General features: G+C 41.5%; 1 protein-coding gene across 9 annotated transcripts in view; it reads right to left on the reverse strand.

The window, feature by feature from the left end:
• LTBP1 (latent transforming growth factor beta binding protein 1) overlaps window positions 1–15,928 on the reverse strand; it is a 400,132-nt gene that overhangs the window by 19,477 nt on the left and 364,727 nt on the right. For all 9 annotated transcript variants that reach the window (XM_059405447.1, XM_059405446.1, XM_059405445.1 and 6 more), the window contains 5 exons: window positions 13,101–13,277; window positions 12,263–12,349; window positions 10,155–10,283; window positions 9,326–9,466; window positions 8,533–8,703 (listed from right to left, as the gene is read on the reverse strand). In XM_059405447.1, coding sequence (XP_059261430.1) covers window positions 8,533–8,703; window positions 9,326–9,466; window positions 10,155–10,283; window positions 12,263–12,349; window positions 13,101–13,277 — 705 coding nt within the window. The remainder of the gene's footprint in view (window positions 1–8,532; window positions 8,704–9,325; window positions 9,467–10,154; window positions 10,284–12,262; window positions 12,350–13,100; window positions 13,278–15,928) is intronic.

The following is a 15,928-nucleotide window of genomic DNA, read 5'->3' on the forward strand; positions in this document are numbered from 1 at the left end:
GACAAGCAAGAAAGCTGATGTAATGATTACATCACAAAGCTGTGTGTGCCTAATCTGCTACTAAATTTTATTCTGCAACAGAGGAAGTAAATACATCTTTTCCGTAAGAAGCATAAATTGCTCACTTGCCATGCCATATAGTATCCCATTCAACCTAGTTCCACGGATACCATGGATTATGTCCCCGGGAACGGGACCACTTACTGCTCGACGTATCTACGGCAGACATTATGTGCGCAGGTTTAGTAGCCCGAATTTAGGAGGCCTTTTATATCTTTCCAGCGCGACTTCAATGCTCCACTATAATTTATTAACAGCTACACTTCCTTTAATCATCATACTCAGGATCTCTGATCAAAAATGATCAATGCTTTTGTACTCAGAGAGTATTAATTACCATATCCCCTCACAAGAGTTCTCCACTTTGGATAAAGGAAACTAAAGTAACTTGTCCAGGGCAGCCGACTGAAGCACTGCCAGAAAGGGAATGAGATCCCTGGGCTGCCTCAGCTGAAGGCAGTGACCACTCACTGTGCCTCGGTTGGAGGATGTTCCGAAGTTATTATTAACATTCTTTGGAAACATGTTTCTTGGAAAAGGCTTTAAGCCATGACTGCTAAAAGGACCTTTGGAACCACTGCCCAGTTATGATATTTTTTCAAGTTCAGTCCATGATTCAAATCCCTGCCTTCCTTCACACCTCCAAGGGTATTATGAAACTTCTTACACAGAGATATTTGGGAATATGTAAGAGCCGGACATGGATATGGAAGAAATCACCAGTTCAGTTGTTCAGAATCAGATTCCAAAGTCTTTCCCTTTTGCAAAACCGTATGAAAAAATTGGAGGTAGGTTAGCTATCAGGAAGTGTTAAAAAAAATTGGTGTTGCAGCAAATAGAGAATTTATTAAATAAGGGTATCATGTACACATTAGCATGAGACAACATTTAGGAAAAAGCTCTTCTAATTTAGTAAGATAATTGTATAGTATGTTAGATTTACACAATTAAAATTATACTTCATGTAAAAGGCAAACTGTACACCTGTTCCCAAATTTGTTGGCTAGTGCATCCAGGTGTGTAATAAATAATGAAACGAAGGAAGGAATATGTAAGTAATTTAACTAAAACTGAAAACAGGTAAACTATAAATAATTTAAGATGGCTTTTCAACCACAGTTTTTATTCCTAATTGTACCTTGCATATAATAGTTTAAAAATTCCCTAATGACAGAATTGATTTCAAATTTTTCTTATACTGTAATGATTACATTTCCCCCACTCCCAGCACTCAAGTAGAAGCATGATTTGTATCTCCAGAACTAGAATTTCTGCACCAAATGTATCTCTACATTTCTATCTCCCAACTGTTCTCTCAGCAAAACTGAGAGGACCATTCCTCTCATTTTGATTAATATTAGTATTTTACAAAAATTGTTTTAACATTTTCCCATCTCTTTTGCAGCACTAGTTTCCTTAGAGGCTTATTTATTTATTTATTTTTAAACTACTCTCACCTTTCCACACCTGACGTTAGGCGTTAAGAATACTTCAGAGGGTCCAACACCTGTAGTGCAGTACACCATACTACCCATAGGTGGCACTCTCCGAACACGCTGAAGGGTCCCATCAAATTTCTTCAGTTTTAGGTCAGGACTTTAAGTCTTTATCTTCAATTTACTTACGATACGTCTAATTATTTTGGTAATTTATTTAACAGAAGCCTAATTTTAATGAGATAGCTATAGACATTGGGACCCCTGGGCATTTTTTTTATTATTATTATTTTTTATTTATTTGACCACAGAGATCACAAGCAGGCAGAGGCAAGCATAGAGAGAGGGAAGCAGGCTCCCTGCTGAGCAGAGAGCCTGATGTGGGGCTCAATCCCAGGACCCTGGGACCATGACCCGAGCTGAAAGCAGAGGCTTTAACCCACTGAACCACCCAGGTGCCCCTATTATTATTTTTGAGATTTATTTGAGAGCGAGAGAGCATGTGCATGTGCACATGCAAACACTTTAGCCTGAGCAGGGGAGGACCTGAGGAAGAGAATTCTCAATTCTCAATTCCCCACTGAGCATGGAGGGGGCCTCCTCCCCTTTCCCATGGTTCTTGATCCCAGGGCCCTGAGATCATGACCCGAGCTAAAAAAAAAACCAACAAAAAAAAGAGTCAGACGCTTAATGACTGAGCCACTCAAGCACTGCAGCCCTGGGTATTTTAGATTCCAGTATTCAAGTGTGTCTAATTTTCTTTTACATGTGGGTTAATGGGTTTTTATTTCCATGTGATAACAGCATCCCATATATCTTGCAATTCATAGGTACATTTTCCAGAAAATTTAAGTTTATGCTTTTATGAACAGCAATAAAAATATTAAAAATTCATTTTAGATAAATGCAAGGCATCACCACGTTTTACTTACCAAGAATTACTGCCTTGCTTTAGTCCCTTAATTTGTAAAATATATATTGTTATTACTCGCAGCAGTGTGCTAGACGGACGCAGAGCTGATGACTCTGACACCGGCTCTCATTTGGCTAACCCTTATCCCCTGGCTCTGAAGCTGTAGTTTCTCCCGGTCCTATTAATGATGTGGGTAAAACAGTTTGTTTTCCCTGACTTGGTTTTCCAAACAGTGTTTTTTTCTCCCAGAGTCCCGAATGAGACATCATGATAAAGAAGTCAAACTTGTGGGTCCTCCCAAAGCAGGTCAGGCCCCCTCTCCTCAAACATTTTAAAAGCAGGCAGCGCCCAAAGGTATGGAGAGGGAAAGGAGAAGAAGAGGCAGGAGTGGGAGTGAGGGGAGAGAGGCCTCCAGACTAGGACGGGAAGGCTGAAGGCACATGATGCCGTCCACAGACGACGCGCTGTCCCACCGGCAGGGTCGCCCTCAGTCATCCGGAACCTCAGCTAATGCCCGGTGTCTGGCCTCCATCTAGCAGAGGATGAAGACGGGAACCTAAGTGGCCCCAGGAACATACTGAATTATATGACTCTGCAATTCTCCTCATGTAAAGTTGCCTGGACACAATGTGTACCCCTCCACGCCTTTCCCTGGCATGTGGTACCAATCCTCAAGATGCCATCGAACTTCAGAGAACACCACTGAACCAACCGCTCCCTACCCTCTCCAACGACCAGTATTCTCAGACGGAGCTGCTGCCTTAGCAAGAATTAGTGCCCGTGACCTGTTGGACCAGAAGTGTGAAAGCCTGCTCCAGAGCCAAGGCTTTACTTGACACCGCACTTTAATGCTTGAGGCTGATGACAAGCTGCGATTTATTCCTCAAGCTCCCCGGCACTGTTTCCATCAGTAACTAATTGTTCCCCGAAGCAGTGCTGAGCTCCTAGGGAAACTGGACGGTTCAGTGCCCGAGAGGCTGGGATGAATCCAGTGCTTATACTAACACACAGACAATGTGGTCCTTTTCGACTCTCAGGATATCCATGAACAACATAGTTAAAAGATTCAGTGACAGAAATGATGAGGAAATGTGTTTGAAAATCACACATTCCTTGTTTCCTCGCTGGAAAATTGGTAACAGCTTTAAAGTTGGTTTTTAACAAAATTAAGGCAGATGCTCTTAGATGTCTTTCGAACATCTTGCGTGCTGGTCTGAGGACCAGCGGAATCTGCGTCATCTTGGGACGTGCTAGAAATGCTGAGCCCTGCTCACCTCTTTGCACCCAAAAACCATAATGTGGTTTTTGATAAGATTTCCAGGTACATGTCATTGGCAAGCCCACTGATATTTATGAAGCTGCTGTCTCGAAAAGCAAGTCTTCTATGAGGACAATTACTTCTGCATTTGTCTGTCCTTCATTCATGCCCAGATGCTCTTAGGTAACTGTATATTTTATAAGACCCTCTGATTTCAGGTACATTTGAAAAAGGCATCTGACCTGAGTCACTCAGCAGTAAGCAGCAACAGCTGCTACTATCTTCCGGCTTGTCAAAGACTCCTCTAGGTGTTCCTGTATTAACTTACTCAATTCTTAAAACAGTGCTGAGGCAGGTGAAATTATTTTCACTTTAGGAAACAGAGGCACAGAGTGACCAGGTAACAAGGTTCTGTAGATAAGTTGCACAAGCAGGAGTCCAAGGCAGCGCCTGTGCTGACCGCTGTGCCCTGGCTCCCCTCAGTGACTCTATTCCAGCAGCAACGGCCAGCAGGAGATGGTCTGCTGTAGGTGCAGCCGGAACGTCAGGGGCTAACGCAGGCAGTGCAGGCTGGTCGGGGGACCGCTGGGAAACCTCTTTAATTTCGCTGTGGACCTTCTCTGTGGATTCAGAATGAATGACTCCTAAGTGGGGCCTAAGACCATAATCGTAGGGATGTAACAGAAATACTCCTTGCTTAACTTACTTACTTAACTTAACTTGCTTAACTTAACTCCCTGCTTAACTTACTCCTATCCTCCAACTAAACCGTTTAGAACAACAGTTTTCAGTATGTGTTCTCTGGAACCCTGGGGTCCTTCACAGATACCTCAAGAGCCCAATAGCTATTCTCCCAGCCAGTTCCCCCAGCATCTTTGAGGTTAATGAATTTACATACTTCAGCTTATTCAGTGGACAAAAAATTACCAGTGTTTAAACAATAAAAGATTGAAAACCACTGACTTTGAGGATTTGGTGGACTATAGGCTAGAGATTCTTTCTGGAGAATTTATCCTAAGTACTGTACTATACATATATAAATTAAGAGTGTGGCAAGGCTAGTTATTATAATTATATAATGCTATTATAATTAGCAATGCTTATTTTTAAAATTTGCCAATGGGTACCATTCTTTTCCTGATACCCCATACCCTCCTAAAAATGTTATACAGTATGTATTTGTTCACACATATTCGTTCAAATTTACATTTAAAATGTGTTTAGTCTTCCATAAGAGACTCTTAATCTCAGAAAACAAACTGAGGGTTGCCGGGGTGGGGGGGTAGGGAGAGGGTGGTTGGGGTTATGGACACTGGGGAGGGTATGTGCTATGGTGAGTGCTGTGAAGTGTAAACCTGGTGATTCACAGACCTGTACCCCTGGGGCTAACAATATATTATTATTATATGTTATATACACATATATTATGTATATAATATATATTATATATAATATAATATGTTATATATTATATGTTAATAAAAATTTTAAAAAAGTGTTTAGCCTTAGTTAAAAATAACTGATACAATATTCTAAGATTAATTCCTGACAACAACATACTTGACTATTCTTCCAAAAGCTATGTCAATTAAATTTGATTTTCAAAGGCACGGCTTGTCAGATTTATATATGTAGTAACTAGTTAATATCACAGGAGCAGAACAGGGACAGAAGAAAATGGAAATATGTGCAGAATCTCCTTAAAGGAGTTTGCAGAAAGACAAGCATACGTACCATAACCCAAATGTTGGGCTTGTGAATGGAATATGCACAAAGCTCTTCCAAATTAATAAGAAAAAGACACCAAGTCCAACGGAAAAAAAAAATGGGCAAAGGATGTGATAAACAGTTCACTGACAAAGAAATGCCCATCATTTGAACATGAAAGACGGGAAAAACATGAAAAAGATTATCTAATTCCCTAGAAATAAGTGAGATGCACGTAAGATACTCTTGTCACCCATCTGATAAAAACGGTTCTCAAGCGGCACCTGGGTGGCTCAGTGGGTTAAGCCTCTGCCTTTGGCTCAGGTCATGATCTCAGGGTCCTGGAACTGAGCCCCGCATTGGGCTCTCTGCTCAGTGGGGAGCCTGCTTCCCCCCTCTCTCTCTGTCTGCCTCTCTGCCTACTTACGATCTCTCTCTCTGTCAAGTAAATAAATAATGTCTTTATTTAAAAACAACAACAACAACACCAAAACAGTTCTCAAGCCTGCAAATACCCAGTGGAAGAAGGGTGTGAGGAAAGCGTCATTTCACATGCTGCCAAGGTGAGCGCTAATTTGCACAATAAGTTCAGAGTAATACAGTAAATTTAAAGTGCACATACTTCCCGACCCAGCATTTTCATTTGCAGGAATTTTCTCCTGCAGGTATATATAAGACGCACACACGAAGGTTCCCTGCAGCTGGATTTATAAGAGGAAAATCGAGATCGCGGCAAGGGGTGAGAGGGACAAATGACCCAAATGTCCGGGGCGGGAGGTGACTTGAAAGAAAACCTCGCCCACCCATACAACAATCTGTGTAGCCGTGTAAGAGCTACCATCTTTCAGCGGTTCTCAGATACCGCAGAGGGTAACAAGCATTGTGAGAGAGCAGACGTTAAAACGTGGGGAAAAAAATAAAAGGCTCGTGGCCATTGTTTGATGCTGTCATTCGTACGATACCCCCAGTTTCAGAGATGCTGAAGAGTAAAACAGAAAAACAAAGCGTGTGTTATGGATGATACGGAATTCAGTTTTAAATAATGCTCTTAAACACACAGGCGCCTGAGTGGCTCAGTCCGTCAAGCGTCTGACTTGTGGTTTTGGCTCAGGTCATGATCTCAGAGTCATGGTCTCATAGGGTGGCGAGCTGTATCCCCACGTCTTCAAGCCCTGCTCAGTAGGGAGTCTGCTCAAAGCTTCTCTCCCTCTGTTTGTGCTTGCTCGCTTTCTCTCTCTCAAATAAATCTTTAAAAGATACGAATATAAATGCAGCTGTATAACAATAATTAATGTGAAGGATAAAAGGTTTCGATAATAAAAAAACACAACGGTTAAGAATGAATATCGTTAAGGAGGAGCAGAGTTCCGTTGTGGTGCAGTAGGTGGAGAGGGATGGAACATCTTCGATTATTTCTTCAAGAGAGGTATATGCTATTTTTGAAAAAAAATTAAACAGCAAAAACCACTGGCTAAGTAAAATGCTGAGGTATCAGCACCGTGAGATGTCTCAAGCCTCTTACAGCTGTCACTTTACTCTCCGTGGGCATCTGCCTCCGGGAGGGGAGGCCACAGTGATGCTAACAATTACAGCCTTCCCTGTGTGCCTGCCCTGCTGGCACCTTCCCCACCCTCAACAACCCACCAAGGGAGACACGGGCGCTGCTGTTTCACAAATGAGCTGCGCTGGGTGAGGTTGTTTTTCTCAATGGGCTGTTCTGGATCCCCCCAACCGAGACTTTCTGGCCCTAGAACCCATTCTCTTTCTTACCTTTTTTTTTTTTTTTTTTAATTAAAGATTTTATTTATTTATTTGAGAGAGAGAGAGAGAGCACAAGTAGTCAGAGAGGCAGGCCGAGGGAAAGGGAGAAGCAGGCTCTCTGCTGAGCAGGGAGCCTAATGTGGGGCCTGATCCCAGGACCCTGAGATCATGACCTGAGCTGAAGGCAGATGCTTAACCAACTAAGCCACCCAGGCGCCCCTACCCATCCTCTTTCTAGTCCTGGGCTACTATCACCATCTATTTCTTTCTTTCTTCTTTTTTTTTTTTTTTTAATTTATTTGTCAGAGACAGAGAGAGAGCGTGAACACAGGCAGACAGAATGGCAGGCAGAGGGAGAAGCAGACTCCCTGACGAGCAAGGAGCCCGATGTGGGACTCGATCCCAAGATGCTGGGATCATGACCTGAGCCGAAGGCAGTGGCTTAACCAACTGAGCCACCCAGGCGTCCCTCACCATCGATTTCTTTACGTCTTCTCTCTTTATCCTTTGCAAGTCCTTTCTTTTTATGGCATTTCAAATCATTTTCTTTTTGATGCTACATGGGTTTTAGGTTATTGCCAATTTGAAAAGCTACAAAATAGCTCGAAAGTTGAATGTTTTCATGACACACTCCTTCACTTTATACCCACACACACATTGTCTTTCCAGCTGTAACAAATGGATTTCATAGCTAACGACAAAATGATACAGCAACACTCTCATGGACTTTCCTCTAAAGAGCAGGAAGTGGCTGCAGGGGTAAGGAGAGAAGCATGCAGTCAGTCGGCGCACAAGCCTGCAGTCACCAGACCACCCAGAGTCAGAACCGCCGGGTCCTTCCCCAGCGCAAGGAGAGGGGATAAACCCGGAGCCTAGCTATTGCATTTTCCATCTGGCCAAAGGTTTATCCTCCGATCTAACCCTGGAAATCAAAGGACCTTGGTCCAAATACATTTTCACTTACTTTCTTCTCTCTGCCTTTGTTGTTCTACCCCCTTTTTTGGTCCCTCTCACCAAGAGGCTGACATAAAAACCGGGACTTTGCCCTACAAAGACTGTCTACAGTCTTTAACACTTTTTTGCTCTGAGGAGACACTGTTGGAAATGAGACAGACTGCAGGAAGAAAAGGAAGTGTCAGGAAATATAAATTCCCAAGATGGATGTCACCAACTGCTAAGTTGCGTGATGTTTCTTTGGGTCATGTGTCATTCTTCAGTGAAAGAGAATGGGTTTCAAAAATTCATGGCGGGGTCTGGACTGGAGCACACACCCCTCACCACGCCTCCGATGAAAGTAAGGAATCGGGAGCGAAACTGAAGATAGAGAAGGGAAAGGATGGCCAGGCTCCAAAGGAGGGGAGAGGAACTCCAGCAGAAGGAGCTGCCGCAGGGCTCACCTGAATCCTTCATGGGGCAGAGCGCGCACTGCATACCCCAGGCCTCGCCATACAAGCAGCAGCACTCCGTGTAAGTCGTCTGCTTGCCAACGAGGGGCCGGCTACACACATACTCCTCGCTCAGATGTTCCCAGCACAGGTCCTGGTAGACATCGGTTTCTTCTATTTGTTCTGAAAGGGAAAACATGGTTCCATGACAATCGCACTGTTATTCCTCTTTCATAAACAGTGTGGTGGAAGCCAGTGAGTCTCAAAGTTTCCATCTCTGTTTCTGAGAGTGACTTCCAAGTACAAGTCTGAAGCCAGTCTGGTCTTTCCATGGATCGAACCTCTGTCATCTCCCACCGGGTGTCATTCCATCTGCTGAAATTCAACCTGCCCATCATGTTCCAATTAAACCCCTCCCTCTGCCGCTTCCCATCATTATAGAAAGCACTGCACTGTCTTCCTTCTACACTCCATAATCCTAAAGCACTTCTGATTTTCCAATCTTTCCTTTTTTTTTTTTTTACACCCACGCTTCTGTCAGATCCTACCAATTCTTTCTACATAACACTTTGCAGATTCATGCTTCCTCACCCAATTCATCCACCAAAGCCCTGGACTAGTGACACTAGTACACTCGAGTACTCAATTCCAAACTTCCTGCCTTTCAACTGACGTCATCCAAGGTTGCTCCTGGCAGTGATAATGGATAGATAAATTATGCCAATTACGAGTAGCATATCATCTCCCCGGGGATAAACAGTGAGATTTACTGGGACATAGACTTGCATCTCAGATCCAAACGTACCGTGCGACTCTGTTGGGGGTATACACCTTTTCTCTGAAGCATCCAGGACCATTGGGTGGGTACAGAAGCAGTTATAAGAGCCTTCTGTGTTAACGCACTGGCCATCAATACAACTACTGGGGTCCTGACATTCATCCAAATCTTAAGAGAAAAAAATTATTAAAGACAATCAGCAATAAGTTGTACGTCATACATGTCCCAAACTTCACACACTGCGAACTTTCGTTCAGATCCTAGGGGCTGCCACACGTTCAGTAACTACACATCATCATCCAAGACAGAATAGCTCTGACTAGAAAAATATTAAGTTGTATCGATTGGAAAAATAATGGTGCCCTGCTGCTGCTGACATTAAAGAAAGAAAGAAAACATTTAGGAACAGGATATGCTTCGAAATTCAAGATAAAATGTCTCTTTATGATAGCTTTAAAATTATTTCCTTTTTGCTATGTTTTTTCTGCCTAGTGTCTATGGTTTTCTGCTTAAGCCTTAAAGTCTGGGTCAGTATTTAAAAATGACTTTCACTTGCATGGTTTGAGTGATGAAACAGGAGGCTCCCCAGACCAAAAGAACACTTTGGTTAAACCAGTGACCTGAATTATAATTCCACATTGAATATTAACTCTTTGCTTGAAATCTGTTCAAATAAGAGTATGGAGGTTTTTTATTTTCTTAAATCTCGCTCAAGAAAAAGATCCATAAAACATTTGAAGATCTTTCCGACACGTGACTCAGATGCTAGGGAACTGTTTTTACTACATACATAGCATTTACTTATCTTTTTCCATCTGTGTATTTTCACAGCACAATGTGGCTTCTTCACACTTACCGAAGCACTGTAGTTTGACGGGATCATAGTATGTCCCCTGCTTACAGTAGCATTCGTAACCAGGCTGAGTGTTCAGACAGAAGCCATTTTTACAGATTTCTTGCCCAAAGAGCATGCATTCATCCGCATCTATGGGGGGGGGGGGATGGAGAAAGAGAACAGTTAGCTTAGGTCTTTCAGTTAAAAAGAAAAGTCTAACCAATATGGGGCTTCAAGTTAGATATTATGATATTCATAGCCCAAAGAATCTTCAGAAACAACAACAGAAGATTTTTAAGGTTTTCAGAATTTATCATAGTTTTAAGAACTAGTTTTTAGAAAAATTTTTAGAAAAGTTTTCAGAAATTTAGAATAAACTTTTAAGAAAATTCTTAAAAGACCCAACTCACAGATGTGGAGACAGACTCTGTGATACCTATGGAACAATGTCCAAAACATTAGTGCAAAAGTTCTTCTTGTAAAGACCATCTCTAGGTTGCTACCTCCTATTTGATGAAATAATCTATGGATTTCACAACGCAACCAATGATATTTTCATAAGGATATACCTTTTAAGAAAAGTGGCTTCTATAAATGTATATTTTGGCCCATTAACTAGTTGAGATGAAGAACACTCCCAAGGAGAGTTTGATGGGACTCGATGAGGCTTCTTTCTTGGTGATAATGACCAGCTAAGAAAAGCACAAGTTGCTAAGGGGGGTGGCAGGCCCACTCCTCCACAGAATTTATAGCGCTCGCCATCTGCAAGCCTCAGTTTACTCAGTGCTAAGTTGGAGACAACAGGAACATCTGATAGGACTCAAACAATTGAATGAGAAAATCCATGTAGAAGAATCCATAGACTCTCATAAACTATTATCCCTTACTTTCATTGCTATTATTATTATTATCATCAGTTCTAGCATTTTAGAGCAAATGCCGTCTCATTAAAAAGAAATCATAGGCTCTGAAGATGAATCACTCAAAGTCACACAGCTGGAAAATGGCAAAGTTGAGTCCATAATACATGGCTGTTTGGATCTGCAACTAATATTCCAACCATTTACAGCACTGCTAAGACAGGGTGAGGAGGAACTTATTTTTATATGAGAGAGGGTGACTTTATGGTAAAATCAGGGCTCTGTTCCACAATATGAAGTGAGATTTAACCATATCCCTGCAAAAACAAAGTAGGATATTTGGGAACTTGAAAACCGTTAAACACATATTGCAAACCAAGTCTTGTTATTTAATTGGACTAAATCATAAATAGATTTTAAAAACACATATGGAATTTCTTACCCAGCTACTGACTATCCTTAAGACACTATTCTCAACAACGGAAGGACAATAAAAATGTTTAGTCTATATTCCAGCCACTTAGCAGTTTTCAATCTTAAAATGTAAAGGGGGAAAAAACCCACATTGTATATGAGATGTCAATAAAAGCTCTACCATGGAAATGTCAAAAGTGAGTGGTTACCAAGGAAATATTCATACATGTGGTTTAAATTTTGCCAAAAAGGCTGTGCATTTATTTTAGAATTATAGACTAATAGCATTAAATATAGAACACACATCTACTTTAGTTTTCTTCTTTTCTATTCCTTATGAGGAATCTGTAGCCTTTGGTAAAAGTCTCTTAACCATAGTGGGATGAGTTCTAAAAAGGGCAAGAATCTTAACTTTGTTGATAACCACACAGACCAACATAATGGCAGTCAAAATTACACTGTTTTAAATCATGTTATTTCTAACCTATGTCTGGAATAAAAGAATAAACTTATAGAAGTACCTCGTAGGTACAGAATTTTGTGTTAAGTATTTTGAGTATGTTATCTCATTTAATTCTCACAATAAACCTCGGAGACATTACTCCCATCTCAGATAGGAAGAGATGGAAACTCAGCAGGTTAACAGGACATCCCAAGGCCAACAGTCCTATGTTTTCTAAATCGCAAGACAGACCTCTGCCTGGAATCTGTAGGGACCCTCCAGTAGAAGAATTAAAGACTTTCTAATAAGTTTCCATGATTAGAAGAACTCTAATTCTGTTGAACCCAAGCCATGATTTTACTTGAATGATGATATGCACATGTGTTGCAAATTCGCTTCTGTTTGATTCTGACCTTTATAGCTCTCACCACCCGTCTCGTAAGAGGATTCTCCACTGGGGACAAAACCTTTCCCTCTAGGACACATTTCGGTGAATTCAGCTGAGTTCAGGAGAGACCCAAAACAAACAAACAAACAAACAAACAAACAGAGAGTTAGAAGAAGAAGAAAAAAAAAAAAGAACATCCTCCATTAATTTGAGGAAGAAAAACTCAGTTTTTCTTTCTCAGACTCAGTAACTTTAAGGCAAATCTTGTCATCTAATTCAGGCAAATACATTCAGCACAATCTCCGAAATTACAGAGTAGGGGCAAATAAATCTAATGGCTTTATAAGTTTACCAGTAACTTTAAAAAACTCCCCGAACTCATGCACTTTTGATTTACCTACATTTTGGCTGATGTGATGATTTCCTTCTACCTGACTGTGGTTTCTAGTGTTTTAAAGGTTTAGTAAGATTCCATCCAGGCAAGATCTTAGTCTAAATACGCAAGCTCTAGTTACAGATAATGCGGTGTCAGCTTTAGCAAAAAAGACTGGTTTGTAAAAATGTAATAAAACTGAGTCACCTTTCTGCCAAAATACCCTATGGGACCTCACTGTAACAGTGTATTCTGTGACGGGACTGAAGTTAAGTTTAAGATTTCATTTGGAGGTAGGACGATGGGGGAGGATTCCAGGCCTGAATGAAATGTACTGCAAGGTGATCTCATCTCCGCTCTGCTACGGCAGGTCCCAGGCAATGCCATCGTTACAAGGCTTCAATGCAGAGGCCAAAATGAGAAAATGCCAAAGCCCTGGACAGCAGAGGACCAGATCCAATGATGAACACACCACTCAGCAGGTCCTTACCAGTCCCCACCACTGGGCAAGGGAAGATCTCACAGTTGTCTCCCCACCCGGCCCCAGAAGTACAGCAGCATTCTTGTTTGGTGACGTTGGGGGCCAGCACGTTATCACAGAGGCTGGCATCGTTGAGATTATAGTAGCATTCTTTCTTTTCTTCCTTGGGTTGATCTTCATCTAAGACTAAAGAGAGTGGAGAACGTGAGAAGAGGACCTCCAGGACCCATCAGGTCTGTATCACAACAGAGCAGAAGACACAACAGTAAAAAGGCAGGTGTGTCAGCATCATTTCACTTACACAAAGTGGCCCTTTTGCTTTCAGTGGTGGTGGATTCTTCCACTGCAAGATAAAAATGCCTGGAATCCTGAATCTTGATGGATTTCTAACACACCCCAAGAGTGTAAATCTGTCAAAATCATTTCCTTTTATGTTAACCAATTACTTTATTCTTGTACATTTGGCCGTGACAAGAGTTTCCATATATGCTTTCTTGCCAAACATTGAGCTATATGAGCTGTAACACCTACTTAAATCAATGAAAATTTTCCCCAACATTTGACCAGAGAAGTGGGGCCACACAAAACATTTAACTCGTAGGTGGTTATTTGAATCAACCATGCCCCAGTCTTTTCTGAATAGAACAAGGCAGCATAAGAAAACCAGAAAAACACTGCAGTAACCTCAAGTCTATAAAATAACCTTTTGTTCCTGAAAGTCTACCTCAGTTGCTACAAAATACAGTTTTGAAGGAGATAATGAGTACCAGCTAAACCTCAGGGTAAAATTTCAAGCTGGCTTCTAGTTGGGCTCATGTATTTTCCAACAGACTCAGTTTAATCCTCTGTGAGAAAAGACAAAGTGATGGGACAGAAAAGAAACAACGAGAACAAAGTCTACCTACTTTCAGAAAATACCACAAATGATTTAATCCCATCAGATTTGTAGTCTGTGAACAAGAGTGTGCTTTTAAAAAACAATCAATAGGGGCGCCTGGGTGGCTCAGTGGGTTAGGCCGCTGCCTTCGGCTCAGGTCATGATCTCAGGGTCCTGGGATCGAGTCCCGCATCGGGCTCTCTGCTCAGCAGAGAGCCTGCTTCCCTCTCTCTCTCTGCCTGCCTCTCCATCTACTTGTGATTTCTCTCTGTCAAATAAATAAATAAAATCTTAAAAAATAAAAAAATAAAAAACAATCAATAGGGGCGCCTGGGTGGCTCAATTGGTTGGGCAACTGCCTTCGGCTCAGGTCATGGTCCAAGAGTCCTGGGATCGAATCCCACATTGGGCTCCCAGCTCCATGGGGAATCTGCTTCTCCCTCTGACCTCCCCTCTCATGCTCTCTCTCTCTCTCTCAAAATAAATAAATAAAAATCTTCAAAAAAATAAAAAACAATCAATAGTTTCAGACTAGGCTTGTAAAATAGTCTAATCTCTTCCCTACCATAGGCTGTAGAGGTCAAATTACTGCCTATGATTTAGTTAGAACTTATTAATAGTTTCTATTTTATGCTGTATCAAATAAAGAGCCGACTACTGCCATCACAATTATTTAGATTAATTCCAGCAAAATATTTTCATCAGAAGGCTGTTGTTTCCAGATTTTTAGACACAAAGAAACTACAGGGACAAAGGGAAAAACATTTGCCAGTGAGGATAAGACATTAATGTCAACACCTACCTTTGTTTTGCAGTTGGTAGATAAATTGTATTACTAGGAAAGTTTAGTGAGGTATTTTCACAATAGTTTCCTATGTATTTATTTTGGCAGGTTCAGGTTGACTGTGAAAACTAGATCAATATGCCCTATAGCAAGTCTTCCTAAAATAGAAGTTCACAGAATTCTATCACAAAAGCTACTGCCCCTTTCTTTCCTCCTATGGCAAAGAAAACAAGCAAAACACAAACAAAATTGACGTACATATTACTCTCAAAACACAGAACATCCACGAGAATGTAAAAGATCCCTGCTCACAATTGATTTCGGCTCCTTCTCAGATCATTCTGTCTTTGACATAATTCAGTCTGGACTCTCAGTTAGCGTTCAGAGCTGATGACAAATTTCAACCTGGAATAAGTGTCCAGGAAAAAGCAGAAATGCTGATTTCTACAGTAGTTTATGAAGCAGTTTTAAATCATTTCCTTGTGTGTGACATCAGATAAAAACCTGCCACAACCCTTGTCCCCTCTAGGTTTCAGGCGTGCAGAAGACAAAAATGGGCTTTGCCCACATGGATGGAGCAGACGACCACCACTTCATTCTCCTCGGGAGGGGCTCCAAGCTCGTACACACAGAATTCTCTAGGAAATGTAAGGGCATTCCAAGATATTAAAATCCATGGGGCGTCTGGGTGGCTCAGTGGGTTAAAGCCTCAGCTCAGGTCATGATCTTAGGGTCCTGGGATCGAGTCCCTCATCGGGCTCTCTGCTCATTGGGGAGCCTGCTTCCCCCCTCTCTCTGCCTGCCTCTCTGCCTACTTGTGATGTCTGTCTGTCAAATCAAATAATCAATCAATCAAATCAAATCTTAAAAAAAAAATCCATCATGAGCTCTGTAGAAAATTTTGTAAATGCTTCCCCAACACTTGTGAATAAACTGACAGCCTACTACTACTAATTCTACTCATTTTATCCAGAGGACCTAAACGTGCAGCTAGCTATGAATGGATGCATTTAGAAATACTATTCAAACCAGCACCACAATTGGTCAAGTTTACAGTCTGTGCTAAAAGAGGGCTGAATAACTGTTTTCTTCTTGTGTTCAAAGTCATAGGTATGTCATGGTGTTTCTTACAAAATGGAAAACTATACAGGAGGACATCATGAAGATTGCTACATC

Source organism: Mustela nigripes, chromosome 7 (assembly GCF_022355385.1).
Source record: "Mustela nigripes isolate SB6536 chromosome 7, MUSNIG.SB6536, whole genome shotgun sequence".
Taxonomy (NCBI): domain Eukaryota; kingdom Metazoa; phylum Chordata; class Mammalia; order Carnivora; family Mustelidae; genus Mustela; species Mustela nigripes.